Consider the following 12,536-nt stretch of genomic DNA (forward strand, 5'->3'; position numbering starts at 1 on the left):
TGAGTGGTTAGAATGTCTGGCTAGGGCTGGGGAGACACAGGTTCAATTCTCTTAACCTTGAAGCCCACCCGGTTGGCTTTGGACTTGTCCCCAACTCCCTCAGACCAAACAAACACCCAGAGTTTTTATAAGATTAGAATAGGAGCAGACAGGAGAAGAGCAACTCACAGGGCAGGACAAACGTGATAAAGTAAAGAATTAGTCTGCTGCCATGCTCCGCAATCCAATGGCAGGACAGCTAAGAAGATAGTTAACGGTTTATTTAATATAACACCTTTAAAATGTTGCTTTCAAAAGCTTTACAAATGGAACACACGTGAATGACCCCTTATACAACAAAAATGTTTTAATTATATACACCTTATACCCATTCACCCAACAGCTATTACTCAGTGCAGCTCTGTTTTAAAACAAGGTTCAAAGTATCGCCGAAGGAACAGTGTCAAAATGCTTCCTCCAACTGTAGGAATGAATTTTTCAGAAATAGGAATATTGAATTTTCATTGAAATAGACACAAAATTTTAACACTAGGTGGACCAACATTTGATAGATATTTATCACAATGCAAAAAAGGAAGGAAGGCTTTCCCTTTACCAACCCAACAAATGTAGCAAAAGTTAGTCCAAGGTAGAACAGCAGTTCCTCTCCCCTCTCAGAGGCAGATTTGGGGAGGGGGGGTAGAGAAAGACACTAAAAAGGACTAGGCAAATATCATCAACATAAATCATCAGGCCATTGACAAAGGCCTCACAGTCCTGGAGATGCAGTACTTCAAGTTCCATTCTCGCATGTGTTGGTAAAGCAGCTTTGTTCCATACCACCTTCCCCAAGATTGAGTCACTGTCTAGTTACAGCTGATCCTGCAGTGTTTTAAGATGCTGTCCAACCAGTGAGTACACAAATTGTAAAATCCACTGTCCGCATACCTCCACTCAATTTCTCTTAATATTTTGCACTCAGAACTCCTTATACTGCAGACTGTAAATGTCAGTTTGTGCCAAATACATTATGTAATTTCAAATAACAGGTATTACTAATGGGTACATTGTGCCTCCTCAAGAATGATAGAAGTTTCTATTTTTAACCTAGATCTCTAGAAGATACTCAAACCAATGACGACTTCTGCATTTTAGTGAAAACATGGCAGTTATCCTGCCTGGTGGAAATTTTAGACCTTCATGGCATACACAGATACGACAGCCAAACATCGCTACTGGCTTAAAACCTGGGCCACATATTTAATACCTATATGCTTTCTGGCATTCATTTTCCCTATAAAACAATCCTAGAGTAGTCTCCCTTGCAAGGATCCATTGCACACAGACCTTAGCATATTGATCTACACATGAAAGACGGGCTATCCGTCTTGACAAACATTCTTTCAAAAAGAATGTATGCTTGACCTTCCACCACTGACCTGGCATATGAACCAGTTGCAACACCTTAGAACCCCTGCCTAACTGGATCTTTCAGAATACAAGCTTGCATTTTACTACCCTTTAGTAAATTATATAAATCAAACTACTGGAAGGAAGGAACCTTCAGATTATTATAGTTTAGAAGCTTTTTCTACATTACTTAAATATACAGACCTGCTCTTGGTGGGTTGCAACTTTTGCCCAGCCAGTTATGTACAAGACCAGGAAGACTGAGGAGATACTCAATGCATCCAGACTATACAGATTCTGTCCTGCTAACACAGGAAGCTGTTACAAAGTATCCTTCAAGGTCTGAAATGAACCAGAAAGGATTGTGACTATCCCTCCATCTTCTTCTCTGGCAATGGGGAGAGGGAAGATGCTCACCGAGAGTGTGTTCATACTAAGTCCCTACCAACAGTGTTTAAATGGAGATTGCTCTTGTTTTGTGATAGATGTTATTTAAATTGGCCGGTTTTTCATTATCTGCAAAACTAAGCCATTTTGTTCCACCTGGAACCCCAAACTTCTTTCAAATTATATGCTATATTCTGTGCTATCAAAAAATGGCTGCCTGCTTTCTGTAGACAAACAAGAGTTCTGGCCCCTATCCCCAACAAGCAGGAAAGGGAGGGTGCGATGTTGATGCTCTTCACATGCTGCAAGAAAATACCAGTTATCTGCAGCTGGGGTCTAATTGTGGCACCAAGGTTCTAGGAGACACAGTTGTGATGTACTGTATATTTGCACAGAGCCAAACATGGAAACTAGAAATGGGTGTCTATGTTTCTGATGAGTATGAAAAGTGTCCTATGAGCCCTACAAGGGCCTGTAATACAAATCTGTGGAATTAAAGCAGAAGAATTCAAACAGTTGCTTCCTAAGAAAATAAAGGAGAACATCATCTTAATTAACCAGTCAGAGCATCTGAAAGCACAGAGGGCACTATATTCCCATAAATCCCAGGTAGAGCTGGCTTATCCTCTCAGTTCAGTATGGATGATGCTCTGGGACTCACTCCTCTCCAACAGGAAGATTATCTTCAATCCGTCTGATAAATTTCATCCTTATTTCAGTGACTCCATCTCCTTTTAATGTGTCCTGGACAAATTTGACATCCACGGCCATCTGAACCTGTGATATGGGAGAGAAAAATCACATACTTTTGAAATATTTATCTAGGACAGTTCCCCAAATTGCTTGGCCTCTTTCAATCTTGTTGCAAGGACAGAGGTTAAGAAACTCTACCCCATTATTCTGCCAAAAGGTTATCCCCACCCTTTACTAACCTCACCTAAGATTTACAGCAGCAAAAAAAACCCTTCTCTAGCCCAGAAGGCTCTTACATTCCCCAGTTAACCAAAATCCTAGCCAATGTTCTGTTAACAAAGAACAGGCAAACTCCCACACCCCACAGAACTGAAGTATTAGACTCTTAATCATAGGGCTGTGGGTTGGAGCTCAGTGCTGGGCAAAAAAGATGCCTGCATTGTAAGGAGTTGGGCCAGATGACCCTCACGGTCTCTTCCAACAATATAACTCTGTGATTCTATATACAGCGGCAGCAGGAGGCCCCATTAGCTAAAGTGGTGCTTCAGGTTAAGAACAGTTTCAGGTTAAGAACGGACCTCCAGAACGAATTAAGTTCTTAACCAGAGGTACCACTGTACATCAGTGGGTGCCATCCTGACCACCCTCTCTTCTGCTTCCAGGCAACTGGAATTTAGTACACACAACTCCATTAATTTAACTCTGAAAACTCTGAATTTGCAGACCAATGGCTACATGTATTCTACATGTCTACCAGAAAGAACAGAATATCTTGTTTATTTCATTTATATCCAACCTTTCCTCCAAAGAGCTCAAAGTGGCATTCATAATATATCCTTTGTATGAATGAATGAATTGATTTATTTCAGTCACTGACCATAGTGACTATTATTTGTATACCGTATTTTTCGTCCTATAGGGCGCACCGGCCCATAGGACGCACCTCGTTTTTTTTGGGGGGGGGAATGAATAAAAAAAATTTATCCCCCCCCCCCGCCGCGGCTGCCGCCCCAAGCCTTACGCACACCTGCCTGAAGCACGGGCACCCTCCGGAGGGCTCCGCATGCTTCGGGCTGCAGGCTGCCGCCCCAAGCCTCCCGCCGGGCGCGCAAGGCTTGTGGACACTCGCCCGAAGCACGGGGAACCCTCCGGAGGGCTCCCCGTGCTTCAGGCAACAGGCTGCCGCCCCAAGCCTTGCACGCTCGGCGGGACCTCCCGCCAGGCGTGCAAGGCTTGCGGACACTCGCTGGGGCTGCAGGCTGCTGCCTGCAAGCCTTGTGAGCCCGCGGGAACTCCCGCTGGGCTAGCAAGGCTTGCGGATAGCTTCCTGAAGCCGGGAGAGCGAGAGGGGTCGGTGCGCACCAATGCCTCTCGCTCTCCAGGCTTCAGCGAAAGCCTGCATTCGCCCCATAGGACGCACACACATTTCCCCTTCATTTTTGGAGGGGGAAAAGTGCGTCCTATGGGGCGAAAAATACGGTAATTATATTTTATTATACACACACAATTAATATTCCATGCATTGTCACAGAACCCTGGCGTAGGTTGAAATCAATAAATGTCAGTTATAAGTTAAAAACACAATCCACAATCCTTCACTCTCACCCTGACTGTTATTATATGGCAGTTCAATAGTTTGAGAATCAAAGTTTTTGTTAAAATAAAAGGATAAAGCTGCAAGGATTGCCAGGAAGAACCCAAACATATAACGCTTAATAAAACATTCTGAAACTAGGACAGCACTGGAATGTTTTTTTATTTATCAGGCGACGCTGGCATGTGAGTGGCCTTGAACAGCCCTCTATTCCTTCTCATTTGATTATCCTCCATGGTCTATGACACTAGTGATTCTCTCCCCCTTATTGTTCCCCAATAGGTGAATAAATATAGTTGTAAATCTGAATCTGGACTGTAATGAGATACAGAACCCAACCTCCCCCACCAATTTTCTATGCATCCCATCACTGAGAAAGTATGTCTAACCATTGCTGCAATTAGTATCCCCCTTTCCTCACCATTTCCAGGGCTCCTCGCAGCACACCACACAATAGGTTAGAGTAAATGAGAGATGAATGGTTGTCAGGAAGCTCCACAAAGTCCACCAGTGGGTTGTTTTCCAGGATAAGGGAGAATTCATCACCCGCTGGACTCCAGTTTGTGATGCTCGGGGTGATACCCAAGTACATTTTAAATGCCACCTGCCAAACAAGACAAGCACAAAGGACTAGGCTTACACAGCACAATGTTTAGCATGAAACTCTTTTACGGGTAACTAAAGATCTGGTCAAAGAACCAGAAGCAATTCTGCTACATAACATACCTGATGCAAACCTCTTTCTACACATTAGACCAGGCTTCCCCAACCTTGCGCCCTCCTGATGTTTGGGACTATAATTCCATTCAGACCTAGCCAACATGGCTGTGCTAGCTGTAGCTAATGGAAGGTATAGTTCAAAGTATCTGAAGGGCACCAGATTGGGGAAGGCTGCATTAAACAGGAAATGAAAAATTGATCAGAAGCAGTAGAAAGCATTTGCCCATGCCAGATCCAATACATCCTCTCCTAGAAAACAGTGTGGTCCAGCAACATTTGATCCTAGGTTGTGTTTTTAGACAGGTATAAGAAAGAAGGCATATGTTGCTGCCATTAAAAGGTTCAGCATGATGCCATTATGAAACATGTTATGTGGCAGGAAAATTGTGTCCTTTGACATCTATATCCCCACAATGGAAATCTTATAATAGGCTAGTATATTGGAAACAGAGGGGAATAATCAAAGACAGGCATCACCTTAGCTATTACATCTGCAGTTTCTCGGAAGTCATGGCATCTCCCGACATTGGATCGGGCCAGGAAATCTTCAACGAGTCGAACGCCTATGTTGTAGCCCCTGTCAAGGCAGCCAAAGAGCAGCATGCTATAAAACTGACAGTGTAAGAGAGTTCAACTTGAGTCTAACATTATAGGGATAGAAAGTAGAAGGGAGAAAGTCTGTTCCCTCCCTTTTCTTCAAAAACTCCAGTGAATTCAGAAAAATAAGATTCATTTTGCCTAGAGATGTAAAAATTCTGGAAATTTTGAAACCATGGAAAAAACCCTGCCCTCCTCCCCAGGCTTTTTTGGGGAAACAATTATCCAGGGTGAAATAGGAAAGAATGTCTCTCCCCGCCTCTGAATTTTCCCAGCTTTTTTCTGGGCCTTCACATCTCTAATTCTGCCAAGTGGATGTCCCACAGAAAGAGATCACCCATCACCCCTAGCTACTGATATTTTGTAAAGATTCCACTCTGCCTCCACTGGTTTACTTACATTTTGTCAAGCTGCTTGTTGACATCTTCATCATTCTCATAGTCCTTGCACAGCTGAGTGACCAAAGCGCCGTAAGTCAGAGTGAAGAGCTCCGAACTCTAGATAAATTCAAAATGCATTTAATTTAGGCCAAGATAAGACAATCTACACATGTTTAGGAACTGCCACAAAGAACAGTTTGGATTGGCATGGAGAAATGAAATGGGCAAGGAAGCTTCAGCCTCATAGGAACACACTAAGCACTGAATTCTGCTGGTGTCTCCAGCTTCAAATTTAAAACACATTTGTCTTGGGGGTGGGGGCTACTAACGTGATCAGAAGTTTGACAATCTTCAGCTGCTCATCAAAATCAGTTATTCCATCTTCAGCATTTGTAACGTAACATTCTGCTTAAGAGCTCAAAGGAACAACAAAGCCTCCTTGGTGTTAGGATGGATGTGCAGTAGAGATGTGCATAGCATCAACAAAACAAAGAACAAACTATAATGTCTCCCTCACATTTCCCCAAGCATGAAGTAAGTGAAATATACAACCAAATTAAATCCTTTGATTATCGGAATTGTAGTTACACAAATACCTTCCTGTTAAAAACTGAAACCTGTCAGGATTATTGAAAGGTCTGTGAAGTAAGTGTCAGCTATATAAAGTATGGTCTGCTTTAGGTTTTATTAAGGTTTCATTTTATACAGCAAAATGTCTAGTCTCAGATTAAGAAACCTATCACCTACCATGAGATGCATAGATGCGGAAGGTGAAATGAATGGCAAATACCAATACTACAGAATGAAAGCAGCAGGCAAGCAGAAAGGGAGAAAAAAAGAGACAATGTCAGAGTTTAGTGAGACAACACAGATCACACCACGTTCTCACAAGCTCAACGCAAAGTCAAAGTGCAGAAGAAAGAGTCAAGTCAAATTTGGAATTAAGGTACGTTAGATGTTATTTAGGATTCAAACATGCTATTTCTACCTAGCAGCAACTAATGAAGCCAGCCATCAAGACATCTCTCAGAAGGCTAAGAGATGCTGGTTTTGCTTGGTTTTAAAAAGGCAGAAAAGGCCAACCGTCTTACAATCCCAGATTCATCTTTGAAATAAGAAGGGTCTGTTTTAGAGAGTAACAGGACTTAAAAAGTGAAAATCAGAAGACTCAGCCAGTTCATGTATGGGGAAGGAACTTAACAAGCAAAAAAGAGAATTAACAGGTTAGTAAACGCATTGGCAAGGCAGTTGAACAAAACAGTTTATGAAGAATGCCTGGCTGCTACCAATCCAAGTATAGTCATTAAATTATATAAATTTTGAGCATTTCCTAGAGTTGTGGAGTTGGAAGGCACTCCAAGGGTCATCTAGTCCAATCTCCTTCAATGCACCTATCACTAGGTAGTAAAAAGAAGAAATTTAAGTTGGTGCACATATAAGTTCACCATTTTGGATCAATTGTTCAATAATAATCTTACAAAAAAACAAGGACATGAACGAAAAACAACTTGGAAGTTTATGGTCCAAGCCGGGTGGATAAAAATCAATGGTTTAAAAATAAATTAAAAATGGTTTTTTTTAGATTTAAATCGGATTTTTAAAATAAAATTCTTTTGGAGGAAAAATATATCTAAATATATTTTTCTATTTAACTTACATTATAGTCCAAAGGCTATTCATCAGGAAATAAGGATTTGTTTTAAGTTTTTCATGTGTCCTAAAACTCAGTCTAAGTTTTGTTTTTTTTAAAAAAAAGTTTACCCACATCAGTTAACAAACATGGATACATATGCTATAATGTTATTGTTCTGCTTAAATAAATTGTTTAAATTGTTATTAAGGAAATGATTATTTTTCTCCTTCCAGTAAAGTACAGCAGAAAAGTTGTCCAATTATAAACAGTTAAATTATTAAACCTCACAATAATTTCATAATTATCTGTCTATGTATTTCTAATAGTATAACCAAATCAGTAATTTTTGATATAACTGTAAAAACTACTCTGAATATTTATTATTCAAAAAATGACACCTTCATCTGGTTGTAAATACTAAGCTTATACCAGCAAGATTGAATCACTCTGTAAAAAAAAAATGATTTAAATCAAGTCTTACTGACTAGTGATTTAAATTGATTTGATATAAATCAAATCCACTCTTGTTCCAAATGTGCAAAAACCTCTTCCAACAGCATTATTAAAAGGCTACCTGATAAAAACAGACTGCCTAAGTTGTGAAGCTGGTTGGCCACTGCAATTAACTGGAAAACAGTAAAAAGTTGCAGTTTACACATGCTTCAATGGCACATGCTTTAATCCTGTCAAGTGTCATAATCCCATTACTGTTGGGGAGGAAAAGCAGCACTTAGGCCCTTAAGTACACCTAAGGCAGTGATGGCCAAACCTGGCCGGCCAGATGTTTTGGGACTACAATTCCCATCATCCCTGACCACTGGTCCTCTAAGATAGGGATGATGGGAGCTGTAGTCCCAAAACAGCTGGATGGCCAAGTACGGCCATCACTGACCTAAGGTCAAGAGAGGAGTTAATAAAATAAGCATTGCACCTTAACACCAAAGGACAGCAATGGCCACAAATGAAATGTATTAGCATTAAGCTATATTAGCGTTAAGCAAATTAAAATAGCTTCTGTACGTGTTTGCCAACTATTCACAACTCTACTAGATCATTTTAAAGGGCCACAATCCTGCTACAGTTTTAGAATAGTGGATATTCGCAGGGTTAGAGCCCGATGAAAAGGGGGAAAAAAGACCAAATAAATCCAGCAGTGATTCCCCCCCCCCAACATTCTTTGGAGATTTGTCACAGTATCATAATTTAAGGTTTTGTATCAATATCCCCATTTTTGTTGAACTGCTATCACAGAACCAGGTTAGAAAGAGACATAAGAATGAAACGTGAGAAAGGCACCAAGACCAACACACACACACACACACACACACACACACACACAAATAGCCTGAATTAAAACATTTAGCACATAACACAACATATTTCTATATAATCTAAAGCAGCATTCACCAACATGGAATGCTCCAAATGTTTTAGAATGCAACTCTCAACAGCCCCAGTCAGCATGGCCTGCTTATTAACATGAAGAAAATGAGTTTGCAGCACTATCTCACTACAGCTTAAAAATCAGGTAACAAATCAGCATGATTGCCCATTCACATAATTTTCAGAGATCCTGCATAAACGTAAGGGCCACTTCACACAATGTAGATAAAGCATCCTTTATTTCCATCAGGGCTGACAGTAAGGACTCATCCACACTTCCGCTTGCCCCGTGCCTTAGAAAGCACAGATCTGAGCATTTTTTCTGCTTGTCCCATACTCTATAGCCATGGGTTTGAGTGGTTTTGCCTTTGCCCTGCCACGTTAACATGGAAAAACCGTTTAGCGATAAATCGAAGCAAACATCAATCCAGAGAAAACTCTATTGATGTTTGCTCCGAATCAGTGGTAAACAGCAGGTTGCGCTGGGGGGGAAGCATTGAAGCAAGTGGAAGTGTGGGTGTGCCCTAAGTATTTTGAAGTATGTTTTGAAGAAGACCAAATTTAGCTCTTCAACAGAGGGATCCTAAAACTGAAGACTAGGAGACTTCACTTTGGGGGATTACGTGCTCTCCAGCAACTAGGTAATGCTACCTATTTCAGATTCTACTGACTCCTTATCTAGTACAACGCTCTAAAATTAATTTAATGGACCTGCACATAAAGCAAAGCACAATACAAACACAAACAATTTAATATCCCAAGTGCCTGACAAACCAACAAGATGATGGGATGGGTTACTTGGAGATCTACTCTTTCTCCAAGGAATCCATTACATCTTGTTGGCCAAAATGGAGAATAACTTATGCCACATGGAAAAGCTCCACTGCACAGCACTATGAAGATGATCACTGCCACAGAGTAGGATCCAAAATGAGCTCTAATTTATACTTAACCAATTCCAGTTCAAGCCTTCCTACACCACGTTCTAGAGGCCTATTCAACTCCCATTTCTTTGCTCCCATCTACCTAGTGAACCATGGTCTGCAGCAGAGGGCACTTAAGAGCAGTTGTGTCACCTGCCCAAGTAATCTTGAAATTCCAAAGAGCAACCAAGATGTTGGCAGGAGCACTAGCCATGCTTGGTGGAACCTGCCCAAGGGCATTTAAGAATGTATCACGACCCATCAACCTCTAGGGATGGACCATTTAAACAGCCCCTCCCATCTATAGAGAGAAAAACACCACCATAGTAAGCCTAAAGCTCTGGCCGAAGTGATGTAAGACAAGACAGTTAAAGGAAAGCCCCCCACTATCTTCCTGCCCAGATGATAGCACCAGATCCAGAGATCTCTAGCATGAGAATCAGGTGGATTATATGCTGTGACAGCTCAAGAACTGTCATGGCAGACGTGAAGTCCACAGTCACTGCCTCGGCCTGTGTTTCAAGGTCCTCCAGCACCACCATCTAAGGGGACTTCAACATCTAGTCTCAGGCCACTTCTGTCAGCTCAGATAGGGAGATGGTTAGTCAGTGGGATGGATGGCAAGCACCAACAGAATCTCTGATTTGTCTCAATTGCTCACACATTCAAATCCACTGCCAGAAGATTGCCTATGAAATGATGCGGCCTTCAGACCGAAAAAGTGCCCATGACCTACCCATCTTCACAACAAGTCTAGTAGAGGGAGATGAAATTCTTAGAAATCACTGCAACCCTCCTCCATTAATCCTAAGTGGCTGCTACATCCAAACTCCAGGTGGACAAATCTAAGAAAGTTCAGCTCCACCAAGCTCATCTACCCACATCTCATTAATACAGATCAGTAACGCAGGGATTCTTGTCCATAGTTAAATGAAGGATAGTTTATGCTTTCTCTGTGTCTGCATAACCATTATCTCAGTAATTCTTTCAACAATCCTATAACGTAGGTAGGTCAGTATTATCCACACACTCTCCATATTTTTATGTTGTGAACTGATCTGTAATCTCCAGGTGAAGGGCAGTGTATGAATGAAGAATAATAATACAGTTGGGGAAGTCAAGAAATAGTGGCTTGCAAATGGGTTTATAATCAAGATGCTGACTTTACAGGATTAAGGCATGGACAGCCGAGATTAGTAAACTCTTCACTCTATTATCATGGAAATCCTTACACCAACCCTATCAGGTAGGTCAGTAGGATCATTTACCCTATAATACTGATGGGAAGATTAAAAAGCACTATTTGTCTATGACCAGCTCAGTAATCCATGATTGAGGTGAAATTTGAACAGGGGGCTTCTCAGTTCACAGGGTTTGGCACAGCCCCATAGACCTAATACTTTACTGCCCTGGAAGATTAAGGACAGACAAAAAGAACACAGCCCATAGTTAAACTATAGAATTCACTCCCACAAGAGGCAGTGATAGCCACCAGTTTGGATGGCTTCAGAAGACAATTATGGAGGATAAGGCTATCAATAGCTACTAGCCACTTTTGTATGCTATTTGTATAGCGTGATAGTGTACTTTCAAAATGAGGGTGTAAAAAAAAAAAAAGCTCCAACTAGTGCATATCCCCAGATGCTTGTAAGCATTTATTAAGAAACCACTACACTGCCCTTGACCTAAATAATGTCACAGAGGCATTTACAACAAAATAAGGTAATATAAAACATGGTATGAAATAATATTTAAAACATTCATAATGAAAATTACATAATTATCAACTTAATTTTAAAGTGATTTGATCCATTAGCTCTGAAACGCCTGATGAGGCTTTTTTTTTTGTAACCTGGTGTCTGAATGACATCTAAATGGCCAAATGGCCAAATGGCCACACAGAGGTGATGGGAGGCACAATCAGATTGCTGCCACTGCCAGGAAGCTGAGGGCCACCAAGAGACTGTGTACTCTCTGGCCTCCCAGACAGAAGAACATGATGGAAGTGGGGAGACCAGCCTGGCTCCATCCACGGGAGGGCAAAGCTGCAGCTACTCCAACCCTGAGTTTCCTCTTCCCTGTTCATACAGGGGTGTCCTTTTTGCATGGTGGTGTTTAAATCGTAAGCCTACAAGCAGGGCCTCCTCCCTCACAATTCAATCTATGCCTACAATTCAAATTGCAGGTGTTATTACAAGGGAATAACAACAACAATAACAACAAGAATAATAATAGCAGCTGCCTGTCTAGGGGGAACTGAAGTGAGCAAACCCGCTCTTTCGGAATAGTTTTATTCGGACTTTATCCTCTTTCGTGCCTTCGACAGAGGTAAGCTAATAAAAGGAGGGATGAAGGAACAAACATGGCCCTACTCAGGGTGGGAGGAAAATGCACAAGGTAGAAGAAGTTAAGCCTCTCCGCTAAGCCTCCTAGCTGTCCATGGCGGAGGCGTCTCCCTCCCGCCCCTCAGGGCTCCCTTCCTCCTCATAAGACCTGCCGCCGCCCCCTCGAGTCCCCCCACCGCCATTACCATTTTCTTGCTTTCCGCGCCCCCGCGGCTGCCCTGCCGCGCCATTCTGCCTCCTCCGCTGTCGTCGGTCTCCTCGGGCCGCGGCGATCGGTACGACAATCCTCAGAGGAGGAAGGAAACCGCCCGGCCTTGACTTTTAAGTCGACGCCGCTCCTCCCACCCTGGGAACAGAACTACTACCCCCAAGGTGCACCGCGCGGACGCCCTGTTCCCGTTTCTCTCGCGCGGCATGCCGGGAAGCGAGAGGCTTCGCTCAAAACTACTGTATTCTGTATTAGACGGTTGCGTGTGGCAAACGGCGGTTTGA

General features: G+C 42.2%; 1 protein-coding gene across 1 annotated transcript; it reads right to left on the reverse strand.

Moving 5' to 3' along the window:
- Positions 1–245: 245 nt before the first annotated feature.
- On the reverse strand, positions 246–12,453 carry TRAPPC3 (trafficking protein particle complex subunit 3). The gene is made up of 5 exons (XM_081018248.1): positions 12,230–12,453; positions 5,780–5,877; positions 5,261–5,360; positions 4,485–4,667; positions 246–2,553 (listed from the first exon to the last, which is right to left on the reverse strand). The coding sequence occupies exons 1-5, from the start codon at positions 12,272–12,274 to the stop codon at positions 2,434–2,436; spliced, it is 546 nt and encodes a 181-aa protein (XP_080874374.1). The 5' UTR covers positions 12,275–12,453; the 3' UTR covers positions 246–2,433.
- Between the last annotated feature and the right edge of the window lie 83 nt (positions 12,454–12,536).

Source organism: Podarcis pityusensis, assembly GCF_964106645.2.
Source record: "Podarcis pityusensis genome assembly, chromosome: 8".
Taxonomy (NCBI): Eukaryota; Metazoa; Chordata; class Lepidosauria; order Squamata; family Lacertidae; genus Podarcis; species Podarcis pityusensis.

What these genes read in the sequence shown, in the direction of transcription:
- TRAPPC3 (XM_081018248.1), bottom strand. Translation starts at nt 12,274, where the DNA reads ATGGCGCGGCAGGGCAGCCGCGGGGGCGCGGAAAGCAAGAAAATG. An exon ending in GCGCGGAAAGCAAGAAAATG is followed by an intron (nt 5,878 to 12,229) that starts GTAATGGCGGTG and finishes GAATTTATCTAG; the next exon opens with AGTTCGGAGCTCTTCACTCT. An exon ending in TGCGAGGAGCCCTGGAAATG is followed by an intron (nt 2,554 to 4,484) that starts GTGAGGAAAGGG and finishes CCCATATCACAG; the next exon opens with GTTCAGATGGCCGTGGATGT.